Source organism: Corvus moneduloides, chromosome 3, assembly GCF_009650955.1.
Source record: "Corvus moneduloides isolate bCorMon1 chromosome 3, bCorMon1.pri, whole genome shotgun sequence".
Classification (NCBI taxonomy): domain Eukaryota; kingdom Metazoa; phylum Chordata; class Aves; order Passeriformes; family Corvidae; genus Corvus; species Corvus moneduloides.
This window is the reverse complement of record NC_045478.1, coordinates 105,941,538-105,966,278: the sequence shown is the minus strand read 5'-3', so window position 1 is coordinate 105,966,278 and position 24,741 is coordinate 105,941,538. Positions and strand designations below refer to the sequence as shown.

The window sequence follows — 24,741 nt, the reverse complement described above, 5'->3', positions numbered from 1 at the left end:
TACTAAAACTGGAATTAATCTTCAAAGATGTGCAGTGTGAGTGTTTGACTTCCTAGCTGGTTAATTGGGGAAACCAGTGAGAGAGTGTTGTAAAGTGTTAAAACCTTTAGCACAATACAGTGTAAAACCAGGGTTAAAGAAAATCCCCAATGTCAGTTACCTTTTTTAATGACAACTCACTAAAACACACAAGCTTTTAAAGCATTTTTAGAGTGCTGAATTAATTTCTCCATAGTGTTGGGCACCTCATGAATAATCTCTCACCCTCGGGCTTAAGTGGCTAATTCAGAAAACAGCACTCTTTTAATGGTTTTAATTGGATTTTCAAAAAATCTTTCTGAGCTTTGTTTTAAAGCTATACTAACATGTTCAAGGCTTTCAAAATGTTCAGCTATCCTAGATTTCTGAAAGCACATCCCCAGTAACTACTCTGTGTGTTCAAAATAAATACTTGCTGTAATCAGGCATTAATTTAACTTCAAGATTGCCCTCTTAAGAACCACTGCTTCATCAGTTTGAAACTGCCCAAGAAGCACCAAAGACACTGTCTATTTTAGAAGGCCTTAAGCTCCTGGAGGTCAGAGGTTTCCCTGCCTGAAAGCTTAACTTCTAAAACAGGAATCTTAGGCTGACATCATAAGCTGTGCAAGGTTGCATCCCACTGCTGTTTGAACAATGCTTATTTTCAATTGCTACATCTGTGATTTAAACAGCAATCAGCTCAAGTGTTGATTTAAAGCTGGTGGTGTTTGTCACATCTCCTGTTAATCCCTTCAGTTTCATTCTGAACCAACTCGGTGTTTCATGGCATGATGGTGCCACAATCTTCTCAATGGATGTGAAATGCCCAGGCTGAAACAGTTTGTTTTCCTACCTTTGGCTGTTTATATGGTTATTTTTCCTTTTTCCCAAGCCAGCTTCATTTCTAATTTGTACTTGCAATCCTGCTGCTCCACCTGCCTTACCTTCCCTCCCTGGCAGATGAAGTTTTGGTGTGAAGATCTTTGGCCCAGCATCTTTCCTGGATGCTGACTTCACTGTTTAACTGTGCTTCCTACAGCTCCAAGAAATGGATTTGCTCCGACATGCAAGGCACCAATTGCAAACAGGAAAGGAAATAAACTTTCTATCCACAAAGTGCCTATCAGGAGACGGGAGGAGTTATTTACTGGCTTGGTTGAGCAGTGTGAACGCTGTGGGGTTTTTTTAATAGTGTAAACCCAATAATGTATTAAACTTTGGAGAACCATCTGGCCCTGTAAATAGAGCAAACCTGTTGTTTAATACAGTCTGTATGTAAGGTAATTTGAGAGCACTATCTTAGCAACAGCAGGGTCATAATAAAAACAAAGCTTAGTGCAGTAAAAAATTGTAATTACTGCCAGAGGTCTGATTGCTTCCTCCCACAAAGGCTGGATGCTGCTCTAAGAATGCTTGTTTTGTCTTATTCTGCATTTCCCACCTCTGCCACTACCTGCAGTCTTGCTCGGCTGTGAATTAAAACCATGTTTGTTTAGAAGAGGCCATTTCTGCCCAAATTCCTGCATATTTCTTTTAATCACAGAGTTAAAAATTCTCTTTTAACTGCAATTGTGCCTGCAGCACTGCCAGCTTGGTTATAGGGGGGGATAGAGAAGAGCTTTGGGGGACCTTTGTAATCCCGGGCCTGACTGGGGCTATGAACTGCAGCACATGGAAACTTGCCCGGGGCAGCTCTCATTGTCTGCCTCTGCTGTGTGTGTAGGCAGCTTTAGACATGTCAATGCTCATTCAGAATCACCCAGCTCCTTACAGGGGCAAATACTTGCATTGCTGCAGTGCTGAACTGCAAAAAAAAAGTGTGGTTCTCCTTGGGCTTCATTTGTAGGGCAAGACACGCCACGAGCAGCCCTAAAAGAATTCTGGTTATAATCTTACATGGAAATTGCAGAGATAACAGTAGAAATCACAATTTATCTATTTTGGTTTTAGCACTAATTCACCCTGTGAGTCCAAAACTTTCTAAGCTGATGACTTCCTAACTAAGGAAGAAGCCTTTGAACCCCAGGCCTGGTGTCAGAATTGTAGTTACGGTCTCCCATAAACAGCACGGCTTTGTCCTGAGAAGGCTTAAACCCACAAAACCTAAGAGTCCAGGTAATCTCCAGTTATTTTGGGCAGTAGGGATTCTTTCATGAATTGACTTGGAATCTAGTCAAGGGTGGCATGTGGCTTCCTGCAGACTCCCTCTGCATAAAGTCCTTTGCTTCTGAAATGAGTATGAGAACACCTCACATCTCCCCTTACACACTCCCCTTTCTGTCCCAGAGAGAGCCTTCATCCTTGCCTGCCCTCCCTTAAAGCTTCAAGTTGCTTTTCCCTTGGATTTAAGTCTTCAGTTTGTGCTTGAATAGTGACCCTGTATCCAAGAAAGATTATTTTAATGAAGTTATGAGCTTGAAAAGGTCTGAACTGAGAATTTCAGTGCACTTTCATGAGCTGCAGCCTTTGGCATAGGGAACAGCTGTAATCCTGGAACTGGTGCTGCACCTCTTGTGTGCCTTATACTTAGTGACTTTCAAATTGTCTGTAGCATGTGCAGGGTTGGACAGAAAATATGCACCTGGAGGGGGGACAATCAACTTGACCAGAAGTTTTTTTTGAAGTCTTGGAAAATCTGGTTTATTTTTAGTCCAAACGTGCAGGCAAGAACAACTTTCTCTTAGATTATTGATCTAGCCCATGAGATCAGGAATGTTTGAAGCCAACAAGGACTCAGTTTCTCACAGAAAGGATATTACCATGCTAAATTTCTATAACCAATTTATATGTAATAAATATACATCATTCAAATAGTGAATATACTAAGCTCGTAAGTTTTTAATAGCAATCACAAGTGAAAGATTCATTAAATGGGAGGAGAAGAAGAATGTGACTTTTCAAAAGAAAATACAGAAGTAACTCCTAGATAAGATGAACTTTTGCAGAAATTTCTTGCAAAAATAAAAACAAAGCAGTAGAACAAGGCGTTAAAATAAGTCCAGAAGCAAGAGTTTTTCTGTCTCTATTTACAAATATTTGGTTCTAGCCAGATATGAACTGACAGGTTTCACTTTTGACAAAATAGTCATAGACAGTAAACATTTTATAAAAAGGGCAATATACTGCAAATAATGTTAAGATCAATTTAATTATAGTCAGCAATGTAAACTGAATTTGTTGGTGTTGTAGAATGTTGAATGAGTTTTATAACTGCCTCTAGCAATATATAATACTGTGTCTTTATGTGAAAAGTTCTTCAAATTGCATTTACAGTGGAAGTAATTTTAATAGTTCTAATTTGTTCTGCATATGCTATTCATCAAAGTCAAATTATAGTAAGGAATTTAAAATCTTAGTATCAGGGTTTTTTTCTCTGATGCTTGAGTTTATATTGCACTGAATTATTTTGGAAGATGAAGTGATAGTAGAATTTACTGGTGAAGAATAGTCTTGAAAATGTATACACTTGTCTCAGCAAAAGGAAATCTGATCTATTTTTAGATATGTTTGCTTTGATAAGGAGATAGGAGAAATTAATACCCTTCCCACTTGAAAACCACTAGGAAGAGCTATTGTGGAAGCTAAACAGGAAAAAAGGTTTCATTGAATGTTGTGCAGGAGTACACAAGAGTTCGAAGGACTCATTTTGGAGTATGTAGAAAATATTAGAAATTATTTCGAATTTCCTGGCATTTTGGCAAAACAGGAGGTATTGATCCACTGGTTCCCTTTGCTAAGAGGCTGAGTGTGTCCTGGGAGAAGGCAGAAGACTGTGTTGTTTATGGAAGGTGCAATTTTTATGGAAATACAATTTTGACATCAGGCCTGGATTTCAAGGGCAGAAGACTTACAGGTATGGAATTCCAGCGGGAAGAGGTTGGGATGAGGTTCTGGCACTTCTAAGGCTACAGGTGGATCTGCCTAACCCTGTGCTCTGAGCCTGGAGGCCTCAGGCTGGTAGTGCTCAGGAAGGACCTTCAAGGTGAGAGGAATGTAACAATTCACTGGCTTGCAAGTTACTGGTTATGGTGAAAAAAACTCGGTGCCAGATTTGGCACTGGATTTTTTAAAATTAAGATAAACCCAGAATTTTTGCAAACCATGAATGGCCAGTGTTTGTCCTGGTGCAATTTGTGTAATGGTGTTAAGCTTACAGAAGAATTTATTTGTAGGGAAAGCTGTACTGAGCACTTCTATTGCAAATGCAGACACAGCCTGCATAGTATTTCCCATGCATAAAACAAAGAGGTAGGATTGCTTCATTTTCAGAGAAAACATAAGAAAACTTTACAGAGAAGGTAAATCGGACAAAACTATTATCAGAAGGATGTCCTTCCTTATTAAAATACAAGGGAAATTTCAACCACTGAAGAGCAGTGGAGCCGGGGTGGATGTGTAACGCTTCACAAAGAATTTTGGATGGATTACACAAGAAACCGGAGCTCGCTGCTGTGAGTGAGCTCTCACTGCTATTGAAAGCCTTTCATATGGGCAATTTGCGTGTCTGCAGCCCCTGGCAGCTCTGCTCCATATCCCTGGGAATGCTCTAGAGGGTTTTATAGCTGGTTTCCCCCTCTTCATCCTCCCCATTCTATCTGTGTGCTCCGGCCTTTCGGGAGCAGTCTTTCTGCACGATACCGTGCCACCTCTGCTAGGTGCCTGCAGAGGGGAATGGATAGCAAGGACTTTCCATCACTTAAGATAACACAACTGTATAAACCTGCGGGTAATTAAGACATTCTCCAAGCCTCGTGCTGCATGTCCTCGGAGGATCTCCTACCCCTGGAGGACCTTTGCCCGCGGCGGTTCCCCTGGGGATCCCCTGCCTTTGCTGGCGCGCCGGGCGATGCTCCCGCGGGATGCGCTGGGCGGGGCTTGGCCCGGCCGCCGCCCCCGGCCCGGCGCTGCTGCTGCTGCCCCGCTCCCGGCGGCGGGCGGGCCCTGGCGGCACCGGAGCGGGCAAGGAGCGGGCAAGGAGCGGGTAAGGAGCGGGACCGGGGCGGCTTTGCCCCGGGGGAGCCGCGCCAGAGGAGCGGGGCACGGGGGGGGTCCGTCCCAAGTGGAATTTTCCGGGTAGTTGAGGCGCAGCCACGAAGTTCTGGCTTGAAACGGGCCGGTGGATGGGGCTCTTTTGTTTTGGTTTACGAACGTGATACAGTTAACATAAATACTTGGCTCCTTTTTCTTTTTTTAATTTCCTTTTTACCCCCCCCCTTTTTTTTTTTTTTTTAAATTTTCTTTCCTCCTCCCATTTCCTTTCCTTTCCTCTTTCCCTCTCTTCCCTTTGCCCAGGGGTACCCGGGGCTTTGAATCACGGCGGAAATCGGGAGGCTTTGGGTGCCGGGCATCCTACGGGATCACATTCCCATGACTTTTGCCTTGTTAGGGAGGAGACTGGGGCAAGCGAGGAGTGTTTTCATTTAATACTCGAAGTGAATTGAATTCCTGGAGCCTTTCTCACGTTTTCTAGTGGTTCGGCTGATGATGTTAAAGTATGCACGTAGGGTCACGGTGTTCGAAACCGCTGCTGCAGAAATCTCTCCCATGAATCCAGCCGGGGCGCAGGGCTTTGGAAAAACAGGCGGAGCGGATGCGGGAGGATGTGCTGCACAGGGCTGGGATGATTAGACGGCGCTGACCATATGCACCCCTAGTGCAGACGCCGGGGATGGAGTTTCAAGGATAGCGTAAGTGAGAAAAAAAAATGTAGAAAGAATTCACTTTCTGGCTTTGGGTAAGCGCTCACTGAAGGGGGGCTTTGCAGTGAGGTTTTTTTAAAGGTGTAGCTGCTCAGATACTTGCGGCAAATGAGTGTGCTGAGCAAACTGCTGACTAAGCTGTTCTATGGACCCGAGTGAAAGTTACACAACTCTATGCTTCCCCAGTGTTTTTTTCTGTGAGGTGGAGAAACCCTGAGTGATTTCTCTGCAAACAGGACTTAGCTTTTTTTGGGAGAGTGGTAATGACTGACTGGAGAGGAGGGAGCAGAAGTTTTGGAGCCTGAGGCTTTTAGACATGAACTGTTCATTTTGGTGTTAACTCACTGAGACTCTTTTGTAGCTGTGAAAGAAGAAAAAGCAGTAGCTGAAGACAACACTTTATGTTGCCTGATTTTGTGCACTGGGAGGAAATGCTGTGAGGAAAGATTAGCTAGCTGCCTTCTCGCCTCTGTGTGTGAGTGGAGGAGAACTTAGCACTGCGCTCTGTAACCAGTTGTGTCTGAGCTTAGGAGGAATTTGTACAACAGGGACTGTGGCCAGAGATTGTATTTACCTGATGCTGGAGTTGTAAATCACACCTCTGGGAAAACCTGCCCCGAGGCAGGCACGAGGTCCTTACTTCATGCTCGGTTTTGATTGTTTTCCTTCTCCCTCGTGAATATGTAGTAAGTGTTATTTTCCATCACTTTAAAAGTTGTTGGGGTTTGTAAGCTTAATGGCCCAGCTTGTTGATCTCTGAATAGAAAATTAATGTCGGTTTGTAAATTAATCTGTGTGTGGGCATTAACTCCAACATGAAATGCAGCCAGCTACACAGAGGTGCACTATCCTGGGCAGTGTTTGACTTCGTGTTTGGGTAAACAAGGTCCCTCTAGTCCACCACTCCTTTTCTTTTGTTTTTGATTGGTATAAATATAAGCTGACGTGTTCTGCTTCAGAAAACCACGCTGCCCACGTGTCTGTCATAAAAGGCTTTTGGAGAGGAACCCAAAAGAGGCTTTTTTTGGTGTCTGTGTTATGAATTACGCTTTCTGACATGACTGTCATCAGTTGCTATTAAAAATACTTCTATCCAGATAAACAAGGATTCAAGTGGCACACCTTCTCCTTAGTGCTAGTATTCCTGTAAGGCTTTAAGGCAGGGAGAAGAGGAGTATCCCACAGCTGAGGTGAGAGCTGTTCTGTCAGAAATTGTTACTGACAGCTGTCAGACAGTACTTTTCATGTTTAGAAGAGCTCTGCAAATCTTATGTCATGGGTTAGACTCCAGGAAGGTATTGCCACGTGTTTGTTGGGTACTAAAACATGAGGCAGTTTTAAAGGCAGATACAAAATCTGACTCAGAACCTAAAACTAAATAAACTAAACCAGAAAAATAAATAAAAAAAACTAAATTAAAAAAAGGGGGGACTATTATGTTGTTCAGTGAATTTGCTAAATACAGTATTTCTGTTAGCATCCCTACCTTTTATTACTCACTCTGAGATTAATGGCAAAGGTTTTGAAGTGTTCTTCTGTGCTGTGTATTCTTTGTTATTCTTTGTGGCATTTCATTCCTCCCTTCCCTTGGACACTGCAAACACTAGCAGAGGACCAGGCTTAAAGTTCTTTCTGACCACAGCCAGCTTAATATTTTGATATGTGATCTGTGTGCCAAAGCACTCAGGCTTTTTTTTTTAATCCAGAGGGCTGCTTAATCCTAAAAAAAAAAAAAAAAAAGGCTGTTGCTATTACAGAAGTGGGACAGCCATCCATAACTCCATTTCTTCTGCTTCTCAGCCCATTATAAACCTCTGGATCTGCCCGGGGGAGAAGAGAGGGAGAAGTTTGGGATGTTAAAGTGCTTGCCAGAGCCCTGTGCAGAGCTGCCGTGACCAGAGCACTTCTGTGGGATGTGCGTGTGTTCCTAATAATAACATGTTTCCTAAACACAGTTAAAAATTGCTTCAGTAGATGCAGTAACATTCCATTAACTTAGTGACCTGCAGAAGTACTGCAAATAAAAATAGATTTATTTTCCTGTCTCTTCTAGGCCAGAGCATTTTTTTTTAATGAAAAAAACCCAACAAACTTTCTGTACAGTACAATGTCAGCTGGTGTCAGTAAACAGTTTACATGAATCTCCACTGTCCAAAATCTGCCTGTGGAGTGCGAGTTCTGCCATCACTGTGGTGATGCTGAAGAGGGATGAGATTCAGAGGATGAAGCAGGACTAGCCCAGTGAATGGCCCCTGTGGGGAAGGGTGTTGTACACACGATGGGAGCACACGTGTGCACAGTGAAGTGAACTAATAATGATTTACCTATCTTGTCTATGCAGGCAGTGGGAAGAAATTAAGTGCAACAGCACAGATCAAAAACCAATCTCCAGCTAAAAAATATTTAAGAGTCACAGGTTTGCAGTGAGCACTTTCTAAGATTAAAAAAACAAAGAAGTTTTTGCAATATACAGCTACATGTAACTGATTTGCTTTGAGAAGATGCAATCATGTCTTGCATCAGACCTTGTAGTCACATCTTGCACACAAGTGGTGTATCTTAGAAGGCACTGTGATATCCAAAAAGGAAGAGAATAAAAACACTGAGTAGTTAATATTGATTTCATCAGGCTTTTTGTTATTTCTTCCAGGAAAAATGAGCTTTCTTCTGTAAAAGATGTTCACTAAAACATAGAGAACCATTTTGCTCAAGATTTAATCCAGTTCTAATTTGAGCTGGTAAAAGTGTTCCTACTGTCTTTGATAGCAGACTGTGTCTTCCTGAGGATTTTCCTGACCATCCCATTTGCCAGCTAATGGGGCAGGAGCAGGGGTCCACCCTGTCCTGCCTTCTCCGTTCCCAGCTTGCAGACCAAAGGTGCAGAGAACAATGTGCCCCTGGACAGTGTGTTAGTGAGACCTGGGACAGTCTGTCACCTTCTGAGATGGGGAATCTGCCCAGTAAACAGGAAAACACTGGACATGCGGGATGGAGCTCTGCTGGGTGTCATCTGCAGGAACTGACTGAGAAGTTAGAACTGATGTATCCAAGAAAGATGCTCAGGCTTGTGTTGAGTACTGCTGTTTGCTATTCTGACAGATATGCCAGAGATAAATGTGTTTTTTATCACTTTGGTTACATTAAAAGGAAAAACAGACAGGGTCTAAGTGTACCCAAATATGGCTCTTCCTTATGTACCAGAATTATGCAGAGTTCGTGGTGTGGTGTAAGATGTTATTGCATCTTCCTGAAACAAAATAGTTACATGTAGCTGTGGATTGGGAAAACTGGTTTTTATGTTAGAAAGTGCTTGTTGCAAGCCTGTGATCCTTGGATGTTTCGTAGCTGGAGGCTGATTTTTGCCTGACTTCTTTCTCCATGCTGTTATATTTGCTGGTTCATGTGTTCTGTAATGTCTGTGTATGGGCTGAGTCACAGCAGGTAGTGCAGGACCTGCTGCAAGTAACCTCATAGTTCCCCTCAGGTGAGAGAGGTGGCCTGTGGGGTAAGAGGACCTCTGCTGCTTTTTGCAGCTTCAGGTCTCCATTCCAGTGTCTTTCCCAATGACACTTAAATGGGATCTCTATTTTATTTATTTATTTTTAAATTTTTTAATTATTATTTTTGGTTTATTCTATTTATTTTATGTTATCCCATTCTGAAAGTTATGTTCCTGATAACAAGCTCTGGAAAAAATCCCTTAGAGGAATGGCAGTGTAGATCCCAGGTGGCTGTATGGCTGTGATTTGAAAAAATCTCTCAGTTCCTGTAGGAAATACCTTTGGTTTGTCTCCATAAAGTCATACAGACACTTCCACTAAAATGTCTCTAGGCTTTTCTGCCTTGATTTTCATTCCCCACTAAGAAAATAGTGAAGGACAAGGCTGATGTGACTCACCCGTGGTGATGTGAGTGCTGGAGTGGGGTGAGGGAGGGTGTGGGAATCACAGCTCACTGTGTATGGGAAGAGTGGTTGAAGCTGATGGTGTTACACACAAGACCAGTCATGCATGATGTTTTGTTGTCTTTTCGAGGCAGCTTTGGAATGACTTCACATCTGAGTGTTAGGGAATGTCTCCCAGAATGGATCTGGACACGAAAAGATTTTTACAGTGCATATTCGAGTGATTATTCGTGGCAAAGATGGGAGTTGTTTGGAGTAGCTGTGCTAAATTTTCACATAAACTGGAAGGCCTCCATCCTCCAACCTCCTCCCGTTGTCAGCAAGAGGAGCTACTTCTTTGGGGAAGACCCATTACAGCTGCAGCTGAGCTGGCTTGAATGGTTACCAGAGATGTGAATCTGGCTGCTTTTCTTTCATTTTCCATTTGGGAGCTTCCCATAGGTTTTTCCTCCTGTGTGAATCTTGTATCTGCTCACAGCCTGTAAAGCATGAGGCGTGACTCTGAGAGGCAGAGGAGCTGGAATTTCCTCAGGCCTCCATCGTGCTGTGCCTGTAGGAGCCCTGCTGGGCTGTGCTCTGGATGCTCCCCTGGTGTGCAGGGACCAGCAGTGCTGTCACCATCAGTCCCTGACCTTGTGGTGGGGAGTCCCCCTCACCCCAAACCCTGTGACTTCATCCTCACTAGGGGAGAGCATTTCAGCCTCTGCCCAACCCTTTTCCCTATCGAGGAAAGTAAGTGTTGTCTCTGCTTGGGAACTGTGATGTGTTGTGTTGATGCCCTTAAAAATGTCAATTTTCTCGATTTTTGCAAGTACCAACCACCTGATTTGTAACCCCCCTGTGACCGAGGCAGGAACAAGCAACAAGTGTGTGCAAGAGCTGGGCCTGCCTTTGCTCTGGGGACGTGCACACTGTCAAAAGCTGAAAGCTTTAATTCCTCCAACTCTCAGGGCTGAGAGTAAGGAATTCCAAATTAAACAGATTAGCTGCAAGCTCTGAACTTCTCCCAGCTGTGCCTATGCCCCAGAGAGCGAGCAGTGTAAATAAAAGGTCACATTGCACTTTGAAGTTGGCGTATTTTTGACTATTACACCAGTTCCTTATTTTATAAAATGAGTAATGCAGTCGGAGGCTTAATCCATATCCCAAATACAAGAAAATGCCAAGAAATTAGTATTTCTCATCAGCTGTGGCTTTTGCTTATGTTTATTTCAGAAGTATAGACTGGATAAATTATTTTATGTGTATCTAGGATAGAAAAAGCAGAGTTAAATAGAAGTGCAGCCACATGTAGTAGCAAAGTAAAATTTGAGGTGAATCATCATAAATCAAGGAGTATTTTATGTAGAAGTTGTGCTTCATGTTTTTTTGTAGTTAAGTAATAACCAAAACAGTGACACAAAGAATATGGCTGTAAAACTCAGAGATAAATCTGCCATGTTTTACTTGGATATCACAAGGGCTTAGGAACATTTCGGGCATTTTATATACCATATATGCTTTATTGCTTAAACTTAGAGAATTTGTACTTCCCTACTACACTCTGTGGCAAAATGCTTGAAGAATTGTCTGGGTGTTTGTACCAGGAACAGTAACAACTCAGATGATGTGGTTATGGGACAGCTTCACCACAGCGTGCATAGGATGCAGAGCTTTGCATTAAATTTCTATGTGGCCTGTATGCAACAGACAGCCTTGCTCCTGGAAATAAAATTGATGTGTAGCAGTGTATGGGGTCCATAGTTTTTCTGGAAGGGTGGAAATAAAATGACCAGGCACTGTCCACAAACAGAGCAGCTCATGTGAAGAGCTCAGCTTATTTGGAAGGGATTATTTAACTCTTTTGTCACACTGTGTGTAGATAAATCTGGGGGTTTTTTTGAGCTTGGAGCAAGTAATGAGGCTGGTGTTTACCCAATAAAACCCCACTGAACAAGTGGCACACATAAGGTACGTGCTTGGGTGTTAAAAAGAGAGTTTGTTCAGAGGATGTGTAGCTCAACAGTTCTGAAGCCACGATGGCCTCTGGAGCTAGAGAGGCAATAAGGAATGTATTTATAGAATTATGCTTTTCTGTGTGTTGGGAGTGTGAGCACTGTCTATTAAACACTGCATTTACTTGCTTTATGCTTTGCAGAAGGGAGGTGTTTCCTGATATTCCTCATTAGCTGACCCTGTGCTCCTCCAATATTTTAAAAGAGGACCTTTGTGTTTGAACAGAAGGGGATGTGCTTGAGGGTTTTAACTGGTGCCAAATTTTAGGGGAGACCCCTGAGAGTGAGATGTGCAAGGGGTTGAGTCGTGCCCTGTGCAGCTTCAGTGCTGCTGCTGTGAAGGAGGTGACAGAAGGCTGTGCTGTCAGCATGGTGGGGACATTGCTGAGGACATGTCAGCACCCTCAGCTTGCTGAGGACCCAGGTGCATCTGGATTAAAAGTACCAATGCCAATACCTTGAGTTACACCTTAGAGTGAGTAGGGAGTTATTATTAGTGTTCAGTGTAGGAAGAGGTAACAATATCCCCCAGCAAGGCACGAAAGTTGAGCCGTATTTTTGCTGCAGATGTCTGATGCAACAGAGGAACCAGTGATAGCTACAGCCTATGAAATCTCTTAATAATAGAATAGCATTTCTCTTTCTTCCATCTTCAAGGTATTAAAATGAAGAAATTAAGCTGCAACTACTATTCATTAAATGCTGAGGGACTGCGTTAATCTGATAGATGGGAAGATTGTTTTCAGGCAGAAGAGGATGAATTGAAATGAGTTGCAACTTTTGGGTTCACTGGGATTAATGCATCTAGGATCAACTGTTATTTCAGCCAGCTTTATTTATTGGCAGTTTCAATATCCTAAAAATGGTATTTCCTGCCTCATATCTGAACAAGATACCACACGTGCTTGTAATTTAAATGTTACAGGCCACATAACATGTGTGTGATCAATGGTATCTTGTATCATTTTCCTTTGACCCAAAGCATTTGGGTTACATTCATGTGGGTCCCATGGGGGACCTTTGCCTTTTGGAGAAAAAACACATCCATCTTGAAGCCTAAATTTATTTCAATTTCGAGGAAAAATGTCCCAGTTCTTAAGAAGGAATTTGGAGCACGGTTTAGGACAAAATAGAACTTGAAAGCATTACTTTATTGCATTGTGCAGATGTAAAAAAATCAGAGAACAAGTGAGGTAAAGCAGCATTAGACTGATCTTATTATTTTTTTTCAATGCTAGATGAGTGGTGCTATCCTGAACACACAAGAGGGTGTGTTTCCCTTTATTAGCATGACTTTATAAAAGCAGCTTGTAAAAATCGGTTTGGGCTTATTTTTTTCTCCAATCCTAGTGGTCAGTTTTGGGGATCAGTGGGTAACAGTAGGGAGACCACTATCTATTTCAACACTTCTTGCATGTGTTTTTGTTATCATCAGCATCTTTTTTTTCTTTTAAAAAACTCCCACGTAACTGCAACAGTGACAAGAGGAGAAAGCTGCAGCCTCTGACAGGTACACTGAGGGTATTGTGACTGCAGAGGAGGGCTCCATCTGGGAAAGCAGTTTCCTTCATTGACACTTACTGACTGAAGTTAAATGTTTGGCAGGTGGTGTTCAAACACCTTTTTGTTTTGTCACAGGAAAAAAACCTGCCAAATAACCTGCAGCATGGCATTTAAAAAAGTGAATAGTAACAGACGTTAGGGGGAAAAACCCCCCAGACATCTGGGAATAATAAAGGATGCTGAAAACCTCCCTTTCTAACAAGAAAGGGAAACAGCCTGCAAATGTGTTCTTTATTGTAAACTCCCGATTTTATGATTTCTTTTCCACTGGTGTATCTCAGTGTTGTGTGATTTGCCCCTTGAGCATGGCTGTGGCTGCACTGGAGGGTTGTGGCATCATCCCCAGAGCCCCTCCACAGAGAAAGGCTTCTCTCCCATCCACGTCATGTTTTTTTCTCTCTCTGGCTGTCCCTTATCTCTTGTAAATGCCAGAGGAGTTTTTAATGGCAGCCTTTGAGGCTGTTTCCATATGTTCTCTTGTCTACCAGGCTGCCTCAGTGTCCTGGCTGTTCCACGAAAAGGCCACGTCCCGAGTTAGCATCCCATTAGCTGCTCTTAACAAGTGAGGCTTTGAAAAAAGGGCTGAAAACTTCAAAACTTCATCTCTAGAAATAATTAATGCTGAAAGAGCCATGGTGGCAACCAGAGGGAGAGGAGGAGAAGGGTGTGATATGGGAGGAAAACATGATGACCAAGTCAGAGAGCAAATAGCTGTGATTTTTCTTTCCATTGCTGCACTTTATTATGATTAAGTGATTGTGTGGGTGAAGGATACACTGGTAGTTGTGTGTGTCTGAGCTATGACAGTAATTTGTTCTTGTTTGCTCCTTTTCTCTCTCTCTTTCTCTAAGTGGTGCTTATAAAATAACTAGCATAGTGCAAATATTTTCTGAACAAAAAGGTCGAGAGTTCAAAAACTAATGAAGGACCAGAGTCCTCCTCCGTTGCCAGCTCTCAGTTGCTCAGCCTCAGAGTAAGCAGGCTGTGCCACGGTTTATGGCACTTTCTTACCAGCTACAAACTGCCCAGAAATAATGGAGAAATGGTAAAAATAAAGACTTGTAGCACAAGATTTCACTTGGCTGAACTGTGGCATGTCTAGAAGTGAACTGTTCTCTGAATGTTACAGATAAAGAATGGCTTTTATGGTTATGTGATTCTGTAGCAATTAAACAGCCTGACTGTGGCTGTCTGTGCACGAAGGGCAAGAGCTCTAAGTCATCATTAGCTGATCTTAATTAATGGAGTAATGTACATGCAGGTGGTTTTTGTCTATATGAACTCTGCCTTCCTTGTGCTTTCAGGCAAATGTGAATGTGTTCTGACAGAACAAGAGTAACTTTCTATCAAATGAGAGATGTTTATATGTACCCCCTGGTGTTTCATTGTACTCAATTCCTCCTCAGGCATTGGCAATTTTTTTGCTTGCTCCCTCATCAGGCAGGAGCAGTGGGGAGGAAGAACTTTGGGGACAACACGCCCTGCATAAGGATGCAATGAGTGTTTAATTTCAGTGCACAATTCAGAACCATGAAGGCAAGATTAATGATTTACTGCTTGCAGTCCTGCTCTGAGGACATCCAGCTGAGCCCTTTACCAAAGACACTTTGTTTGATGAAGTGTAGTTTATTAATTGGTTTAAAGACCTGTCCTTTTTCCAGGCCACCAGCCAGTTCAGTGCTTGGCAGATGTGAGTGTTGTTACTTGGCCTTGACTTGTTTCGTCAGCATTTTGTCTGCAGTGGAGGCTTGCAGTCTGCTCTCTAGCAGGAAGGTACTGCTCATCCTTAGGGTTAATTTCTTGTTTATAACTTTAATGCCATCCCAGTGCTTCCTTGTAACATGTCCAGTCTCCAAGAGCGTAAGCCTGTGTTGAAAGAACTGATGTGAAGAGATTCCTGCACAGGTCTGGCAGGCATCCAGGTTTTTGCCCTGATGGCAGCAGCATGTGTACCTTTGCCATCAGCACTGAGTTGCTACAGCTTGTCATCAAAAAAATAATCCCCTCTCCCCCTCCTGATTCTATTTTTGGAAACAGCTACACCATTCTTAGTAAAATGCTGTTTTGTTTGGTGGGGGAAGGAGGGGAAACCTCACCAGGAGCAGATGCCCAGTATGGAAAATCTCTGTCCATATTCCAAATGATGCATAAGCTATATAGTATTATGTTGTATAGTTTGAAGCTCAAACTATTATTCAAGCAGTGCTGTACTGCTGTGGGGCATTCTGCTTTCTCTGATTGAGAGGGTCTGTACATCAGATGCTCTGAACAGCTCATAGAGCTTAGAACTCCCTTCAATCCCCAACCTGTGAGAGCTGTGGGGATTCATGGGCAGTTTGTTTATCTGTTTCTACACAGCTGTCTCAGATTATACGTGTAAAACAAAATACACTGGATTTGTGAACTGCTTGCAGATTTGAGCTTTGTGTGATTTGAGTTTGATTTGAATCATGTTTGTTGTTTCTTCATAGATGGCTTGCAGGTGATCCGTGTGCAAGTGCCTCAAGATTCTCCCACAAGATGTGTTCCCCAAATCCAGCAAACTGGGTCACCTTTGATGACGAGCCACTCTTCCAGTCACCTCAGAAGTTGGTTGATAATCAGAGTAGTTGCAAAGCAAATGGTCTTAAGCTCAACTTGTCCAATGTTCATGAGTCTTCAAGTAGGTCATCCTCTACAGGCAGCACTCCACTCTCATCTCCTGTAGTTGATTTCTACCTAAGTCCTGGACCCCCCAGCAACTCTCCACTTACTACACCTACCAGAGACTACCCGGGAAACCTGTGCTTTCCAAAGTCTGGGGTTCACATGCTTTATCCCATCCCTGAATGGCCAACAAATGTTAACCCTCCTCCATCCCCCGGGATTTGCTCATCCCTAGCCTCACAGAAACCAAGCAACCTTCCTTTGAACCCCTCACCTAATGACCATCCAGTTAAGGCTTTGGTCTCCAAATCAGCAGATGAAGGAAGCCCTAACCCACCAGGAAGCTCTGAGGAGCTGGCTCCAGGACACTTCCCGTACTTCCACAGTGACTGTGCTTTTTCCAGTCCTTTTTGGAAGGAAGGGTGCTCCCTTAGCACGTTGCCACCTAATGTTAGCATGCACAGGAAGGACAAAGTGCTCGACAGGAGCGGGTGTCATCCTAGAGACAAAGAAACTTGTCATGATCAGAAGAGCCTTAACCAGGGCTCCTTCAGTTACATCTGTGAGAGGCTTGAACATCTGCAAGCTGACAACTGTGAGGCTGTGGAAAACCCACCCATCTCCAGCACCCACGCGTGGCACAAGCTCTCCCCCACCATCCCACGCAGCCTTTTCAGGAGCCGGAAATCAGATGGGTGGCCGTTCATGCTGAGGATTCCTGAAAAGAAGAACATGATGTCATCTCGGCAGTGGGGCCCTATTTACCTGAGTGTCCTGGCTGGAGGGGTGTTGCAGATGTATTACGAAAAGGGCCTCGAGAAACCTTTCAAGGAATTCCAGCTGCAGCCGCAGTGCAAGCTGTCCGAACCCAAACTGGAGAGCTACAATGTCTCAGGAAAAATCCACACTGTGAAGATCGAGTGCGTGTCTTACACGGAGAAGAGGAGGTACCATCCCAAAGTAGAGGTGATCCATGAGCCGGAGGTGGAGCAGATGTTAAAGCTGGGCACCACAGATTATAACGACTTCACCGATTTCCTCGTGACGGTCGAGGAGGAGCTCATGAAACTTCCTACTGTTTCCAGACAAAAGAGGAATTATGAAGAGCAGGAAATGACTCTGGAGATAGTGGATAACTTTTGGGGGAAAGTCACTAAGGCAGAAGGAAAACTCGTAGAAAGTGCAGTCATCACACACATTTACTGCCTGTGTTTTGTGAACGGTGGTGCTGAGTGTTTTCTAACCCTGAACGACCTGGAGCTCCAGAAGAGGGACGAGCGTTACTTTGAGAAGGAGCAGGAGAGGAAGTGGATCGATATTCTCGACTGCCATTTCCATAACTGTGTGAAAAAGCAGGAGTTTGAGCAATCACGGATTATTAAGTTTACACCCCTGGATGCCTGCAGGCTGGAACTGATGCGTTTCAGGACACGCTACAGTGGGCAAGACCTTCCCTTTTCTGTGAAGGCTGCAGTGGTGGTTCAGGGGGCTTACATTGAACTTCAGGCTTTCATAAACATGTCTTCAACTGCTCAGATCCTGACACGTTCACCCTCTGCGAAATACTGTGAAAATGTTATGATACGCTTTCCTGTTCCCACACAGTGGATCAAAGCACTTTGGACCATGAACCTCCAAAGGCAAAAGTCCTTAAAAGCAAAAATGAATAGGAGAGCATGCCTTGGGGCTTTGCATGAGGTTGAATCTGATCCTGTAATCCAAGTCTCGGTTGGAACAGCAAAATACGAGAGTGCCTACAGGGCCGTGGTGTGGAAGATTGACAGGCTTCCAGATAAAAATTCAAGTAAATAATCTGTGCTATAAAGTGATGGGCTTGGGTGTGTGTCTCCACTGGGTTTATGCTTGTGTACCTCCATCAGCTGTCGTGGTTTGGGATTTATCTGTGGGATGTTGTTGGTAGAAGCTGGAGTAATCTTTTAGGAAAAGAGATTGCAGACTTACAGATTTTTTTTTAAAACGATGTTTTCCTAATTTATTTGATGGAGGCAGATGTACTGTCAGTCATTTCAAGTGTGCAGTATCATGGAAGTGGAGCTGATCATTCTGAGTAAACCTCAAGTCTGTAGTAGTAAGGCTGATGGGAGAAGGGTTTATGCTTCCTGTGTACCAGCTGGGCAATGGGTGGGATGGGAAGCAGAAGTTGGTTGGTAAAATGGTATCACAACATCACACAGCTAATAGGAAAGGTGGTGTTGTCACTGCTGTGTCTTGGCTTTCTAGCATCACTTAAGAAATGGTAGGTATGATACAGAACTAGAAGGTGCTGTGGTTAAATTTGCTGTAGGAAGGCAACTGTGCTTTTGCAAAGGCTGATTGCTATTACCTCTTTCATGGGTTTGTGCATTGAGATTGTACATTCATGGCAAAAACTGCACTGACAAAAAATGCCTCCCACTTTATTCCCATTTCTTTCTGGTGGTGGTACCTCACTGAGAACTTGTATTGCAGCGAAAGCAGCTATGTTTTTAATTGAACACATGGACGTAGTTAATTTACCTTAATTTAAAGGAGAAAATTTGACTTTTTGAAAAAGAAAAATATAAATATTTGGGTTTAAATTTCCAGTTTTTAGTCATTTTACCAGTACCTTTCTAAAGACATGGTACTTTCCTAAAGGCATAAAAATTCTTGAGGAATACAGTATCCTGCTTCGAGTTTTGTAGAGTGAAGGCATTTGATCCTTTGCTTGATCCTTTGCATTACGTGTACCTGAGCCTTTGGGGATCTGTGTAAGACAAGGGCACCTGTCTTTTTTTGTATTTCATGTAAAAGATCTGTAAAATCTGTACTTTTAAAAAGGGAGTAAGTGTGTGTTACTAACATATGGATTGTCTTAGTCTTGTATTATCCTGTCTGGGCTAGCTGCCTCTTTAAAATGTCCAGAAAAGATTTTATCTTCCTAAGTCCTGGTTTCAGGTATTCTACTACTAAGCCAGGACTAATGGTGGGGGAAGGATGATGACAGAGGGAGGGAAGATAAGGGCATGGGCTGCGGAGACTGGAAAACGGACAGGGAGGGCAGAGGAGTTGATGGAGAGATGTAGGAGAACTAGAAGGCAGAAGGAGATTCTTCGGGTCTTCAAAATTCCTGTCCTGTGCTCCAGGTTTCAGAGATTTGCACCATGTTGCTGTGATCCATGTGTTTTCCCAAGGCTTACAGGACTGTTTTTAGTATTCTTTGCTATTTAATGTAGGTTTGCTTCTGTAAAATCAAGTCAGCAGTTTAGGCAATTTTAAGGAAGATTATAAGCCGTCCAAATTCCCTGCAGTTCTTTCACATGAAGATTTGATGTGCAAAATTAACTTCAGATTTAATTTATTTGAAAGTAAGAATTGGGGTTTTTTTTTTGAGGCATTCCACAGCTTTACATTATTTTCTACCAGTAGCTTAAACTTTTGACATTTGAATAATTTCTCTAGCTGAGATCTGCAGAATCATTTGTCTCTGTGAAATGTTCGTGCATTTGAAAAAACGTTTTGGTAGTAATACTGCCCAGTCAAATTTTAAACCTCTTTATCAAGTGCTCTGTACACAGTTAAGAGTTTAAAAATAGAGCTGTCCCAAGGCATGCCAAAAGTCTGGAGACAGTCAAACTAATAGAAATATGTAAACTTTCATAATGTGTTTACCGCAGGCAGAAAAATATGCTGAGGATTTTGCTTTCAAAAAGCCTCTGTCCAAGGCTTCTTAAAAAAAAAATAAAGAAGGAAGGGAGAAGGAAGTGTTGCCTACAGTTATATTGTGGCTCCATTTATAGACATTGAAATATGTTAATATCCACTGGATTCTACTAAAGTGTTTTCTTGGAAAAGTGCTGGCCAAATGAAGTCAGTAAGAGCTGCAAGAAACACCAGACTAATAAAAGCTGCCTGTGCCTATTCAGATATATGAATGTTGAGTTTGGAGTCTGAATTTTAGCATTATTTACAAAAAAATAAAAAAGAAAGAAAAGGGAAAAAGCAATAGGCTTTGAAGGGCTGATCCAGTGAAATTTCTGCAAATTGAGTCTATGTTTGTGAAACTGGGGCTTCGTGTAAGGAAACACAGAACATGTTATGATTTTAGCGCAGTACTGGGGCCAGACTTTGCAGTGGAGAAGCTGTGTCAGCTGCTTCCCAGGGAGTTCCCAGGGAGCAGGGGAGAGACTAGACTGCAAACTGCTGTGCTTTAATCACTTGCTGTGTAAATTTGAGCCCTGTGGTGCTTCCTGCTAGGACACCTTGAGCCGTTGTGTAAAGCAACAGTACCTCAGCTGATTATTTCTTCTTTCATTCTGCATCATGCAGCCACACTGAGGAAGCAGGGGCTAATGACACAGCAAATTGGAGCTAGGGGAGCTTATGGCTGCTGGCAGTCCTGTTACTGCCTTTAGCATCTGTGCATGGACTCTGCTGTGGGAGGTGATGTGTTTCCCAGCAACCACCAGATGCTGCTTTTCTTATTTTCTAAACTGCCTGGGTGGAAACTCAAAGCCATGACTTTTTCAGGTGGGCTCCATCCCTGCCCAGCCACCTTCTTCTGGCACTGGCACCACTGTGAACTGCTGCTTGGTGGTGGTACTGTCCCACTCTTCTATTTCCTATGCACTTCTCCCAGCAGGTTGGACAAACGTACCCATTTAGACATAGCTGCAGGAGTTATTAACTTCTAACAACCCTAATGTAAATCTGTTCTTAGTAATTGTTTATGTTTTCATGTTCAAAATAAGAGTTTTAGAACTGGACCTATTTTGGCAAAAATAGAATTATTACATAACTAAGATAACCAGTACATTATTTTGGCTTTAATTGCTTTGCTTCATGAGCGTTTCTCAGATCAAGGTTGCTTGAATGCTACTTACACAGGTGAAATAGGTCTAAACAGTGTTAATAAGTGCAAAGTTAGATTATTAATTGCTTTTGAAATGCTATATGAATGCTAAATTATATTTGGAATCTACTTCCATAATTTTACTGATCTTTTGTTTGTTCTGGCTTTTTTGTTGGTATTCTTTGGAGAAAGAGCAAGAATTTGGAATGCTTTTAGGAAACAAGAACCAGATTTTCAGATTAAAAATCAGACTAAAATCTCTCAATTCACTGAAGTCTTAACAAGTTGCATAGACACCTAAACTGCAGGGTTTCTGTCTCATAAGTCAGATAGTAAAAGCTCAGTTATGTCCCCAAATTATCTGGTTGCCTTTCAGGTTTGATTTCATCAGTCCAGGTGGTCATGTCTCCATGGTGCCTGATGGGCCACATTCTGGATAGCTGGGCTTGAATATGTCATCTTGAAATGTCAGGGCTCTGAATACGCCACCTTAGTACACTGTGCCTGCTCCAACCCACCTGTCTTTCTACAGCACCACCTTTTCCCTCCTTCTGGCCAACACCTACCTTTTTCAGTTTCTTTTGCAAAAGGATCTTCTACACACAGCCTCTCTTCTTCTAACTCCAGTGTAACACAAGGCCTGGGAAGCAGTGGTTTCATGGAGCAGAGATGACAAGAACTGCTCAGTTTTAGGTGAAAACTAAGGTGATATTCACGGTCTTCCAAAATGCTGGTCAGTCACTTTGTCATCTGACAGCCAATGGGAAGAAATTGCTCTACTCTCCCAGCATAGCCCAGCAGTGGCAGAAGAACTCCACAAGTGAAGGGGTGAGTACCTCCTTCTGACCTTGGTGTTGGTACAAGAGACAGATGGGCTGGGGGAACCCTGTGTTTTAGGAATAGGCAAAAAGGTCCAATGGAAGCTGCTCCAGAGGACCCAAGGCAGTAGCCTTATACAAATCCCAAACTTACCGTCTCTGCCATTGCAGGTTGCAACCTAAGGAAAAGGAAGCACCCCAGAATTCACTCCATTCCAACACCAAGACCACCTCATGGGTGTGGGTCAGCTGGAATATAAACCCAGAAGTTTCTTTGAAGGCTAGATGGTCCTAGAATCACAACTATACCATGTCTGGCAGGAAAACCTTCAGCAGCGGACCAAGAGGTATGGCCCATTTATGCCTGGACTCAAGCGGACATCTATTATCCAACACTTACCATCCGACATCTGCCCAGGAAAATTCCAAGCAATGATTACTTCTGGATTCCATTTCTCAGAAGACAAAATAATTTACTAGACAATTCCCATTGCTGTTTGTTTCTTCATAGGCCTCCCCCCCAAAAAAAACCCCAGGAAGATTGTGAATTTGATCTCCAAAAGCCTTTAGATCTATGCCGGTTGCCTTCTACCACAAATGAACTACAAGCAACAAACCATTTTTCCTGAGATCTTTGATTAACCACAGCCCCAGAGGCAGAGTGTGCCTTTTTCCTGGCCAAGACATGCCATGGTGCTGCAATTCCTGCTGTCCTTCCCAGGATGCTTCACTTGTGGCTGACACTGCTCAGCCTGTGCAGCCCAACCCAGCAAACAGCACAAAGACCAGGTCAAGTGAGTGTGTTGCCAAGCTGCATCCTGGCATCACCATGGGAGATGGGAGCAGGTTCTGGGAGCCAAAAGGACCACAGTTCGGATGGGATGACATCTTGCAGTGTGGCTCTGGAAGAGGATGTTCCTTGTGGTGTCCTGTTGCTGGGATGATGGAGGATTCAAGGATGGAGAGGCCTGCATCAACAAAGGCTCATTCCACCATGTCCAGGCAGTCTGGAAGAGGGACTGTGGACCAAGAGAGTATTAGTGCAGGAGAAATGTGCTTGGACACAGCAAGAGGTGACCAGCAGCAGGTCATGGACAAGGCTCACATCACAGAGATGCAGAGATCTGCCTGTCCCTGGGTGCATGAGTGATGAAACACCATCTCCTCCTCACACTTGTTCCATTCTGCAGCTTCATTCTCAAGACGTTGGCAGGTGGCTGTAATCCTTATTTCTGACTTTGTTCCCTCCTCTATTTCCATAATAAAATCCCTTATGTTGCAGTTTTACTGGTCTCTGTGTTTTGTGTTACTGTCCTGAGACTTCAGCCACATGCTGCATGCCCCTGGCATGGCACTCCTCGCAGATTGAGGGCCTTTGTGCTCCAGTGCCTTGGAGGACCCTCTCCTGAGGTGTGCCCAGAGGTGTGTGTAATGTTACAGGCAAAATCTGCAGCACAGATAGGCACCCAGCCCAAGGCTCCTAGGAGCAATGGAGATGCAGCTTTTTTATTTATTTTTGCCATACAAAATGCCTGTGAGCCTGTGGATGTGGAATATTACCATGATTTTTCCCATGGGATGGATAAAGCTCAGTTTATGTTAACTCCATCTTCAGTATTTCCTTCGTTCTGATACGAAATTGATTCCTGTCACTGGAGAAAGCCAGTGCATAAAAAATGGGACATTTTTTCCTGAACTTTGAGATTCCATTCAGTGTAATGGATGAAAACCAAATATACTCTGCCAGGCTTGCCTTTGACAAAACACAGGCAATCCTTTCTCTGCTTTTTTTTTTTTTTTTCCCCCTGCCTGCAGCCAAAACATAGTTGTCTATGCTGATGATTAAAATCCTGGAGAGAAGGAGAAATGCAGAATTGCTTCATTTTGCCCTGAAGAATTTGGAGAGGATTCTTTTCATTATATTAAATTGTATTATCCTGATTTCACACACATGGTGAGTCTGCTGACTCCAGTTGCTTTGGGAAGCGGGCTTTCACCTTGCTGTTCCAGGAGAAGTGCCTGTCCTTATCATTGTCCCATGTAAGAAATGCTAAAGCAAGTGATCCTTGGGATCATCCCTAGGATGATTAAAGTAATTCAGAATATGCTGCACAAATCCTTCATGACTCTGCTTTATAACATCACAGTTACTTTAGCAATACTTTTTTTTTGGCAGAAACGGGGTATGTTCTTTTCCAAGCTAGATAGGGACTCCAGGTAGCCCTTATCCTGGCAGGTGGGATGTATCTTGTTTGAGCAGCACTCTGAGCTGCACCTTTATCTCCCTGCCGTGGACATACTGTAATAAATGGTGGTACACAAGATAGCTGTAGTACTTGAAATAAGCACTGCAGTAAAATTTCTACAGCAGACAGCTCTGGAAAGGGGGTTATTGGATGCAGGGCAATATCTCTACCTTGGCCACACTGGGACCTTCCAGCTTTTATTTTTCTGTAAGAGTAAGAAATGCATTTTTAAGGGAAAACTGAGATTCCATCAAATAGTCTGAATTTAGCAACAAAGCACTAAGTTTGTAATATTTTTCTCTCAATGAGAAGCTGAAAGGATCTGGTAAATCTTGTGTAAATTGATTTGTAAAATTGACTGTGAAAAATGTGCTGAAGCAGACAAAAAATAAATAAGGGGCCACCCTATGCCCAAGTAGCAAAAGCTTATAGATAGAATAATCTTGTATCATAACAACAGCTCTGTTTATAAAAGGTAAAGCTGTACTCTCTCGCTAGGAGATGAGCCTGACACTGTAAACAAAGAAAAGGTAATTCACTAATGGTGTGGTGGTTTTCTTTTTCTTTTCCAAGGTTTGGATCATCCACACAGCCTGTCTTACAAACTGGAACTCGGGTCAGACCAGGAGATACCATCTGACTGGTATCCATTTGCTACTGTCCAATTTGTTGTTCATGATACCTGTGCCTCAGGAACAGAAGTGAAGTCCCTGGGCATAGAGAGTGATCTGCAGCCCCAGAAACACGTGGTTCAGAAAGCTTTTTACAATTGCCAGGTATTCTCAGGGCTATGCTTTCCATGTTTTCCTCCTCTTCTCCCTCCCTGCTCCCCAATACAGTATTTGAAAAGCAAATGTGCTTTGTATTCTAAACACATCTTGCACATACTTTTGATAATGACTTGGAGCAAAAGAATCATTAAATAATAATTCCTTGTCTGATCAAAGATGAGTATGAAAAATAGGACTGTGAATGCAGCTTTGTTTTTCCTCAGTTGAGCTATTTTTGGGAGTAGTGGT

The 24,741-nt window shown here is 43.0% G+C and overlaps 1 protein-coding gene across 5 annotated transcripts in view; it reads left to right on the top strand.

The window, feature by feature from the left end:
- The first annotated feature begins 4,912 nt into the window (after nt 1–4,912).
- Nucleotides 4,913–24,741, top strand: part of STON1 (stonin 1) — a 42,515-nt gene continuing 22,686 nt past the window's right edge. Inside the window, exons 1-3 of one of the 5 annotated variants that reach the window (XM_032103189.1) lie at nt 4,913–5,002; nt 15,653–17,631; nt 24,296–24,498. In XM_032103189.1, the coding sequence (XP_031959080.1) occupies nt 15,702–17,631; nt 24,296–24,498 (2,133 nt within the window). In that variant the 5' untranslated portion in view covers nt 4,913–5,002; nt 15,653–15,701. Of the gene's footprint in view, nt 5,014–5,403; nt 5,709–14,850; nt 14,955–15,652; nt 17,632–24,295; nt 24,499–24,741 lie in introns of those variants that run through there. The other 4 variants (XM_032103191.1, XM_032103188.1, XM_032103186.1 and 1 more) reach the window with 4 other exon arrangements.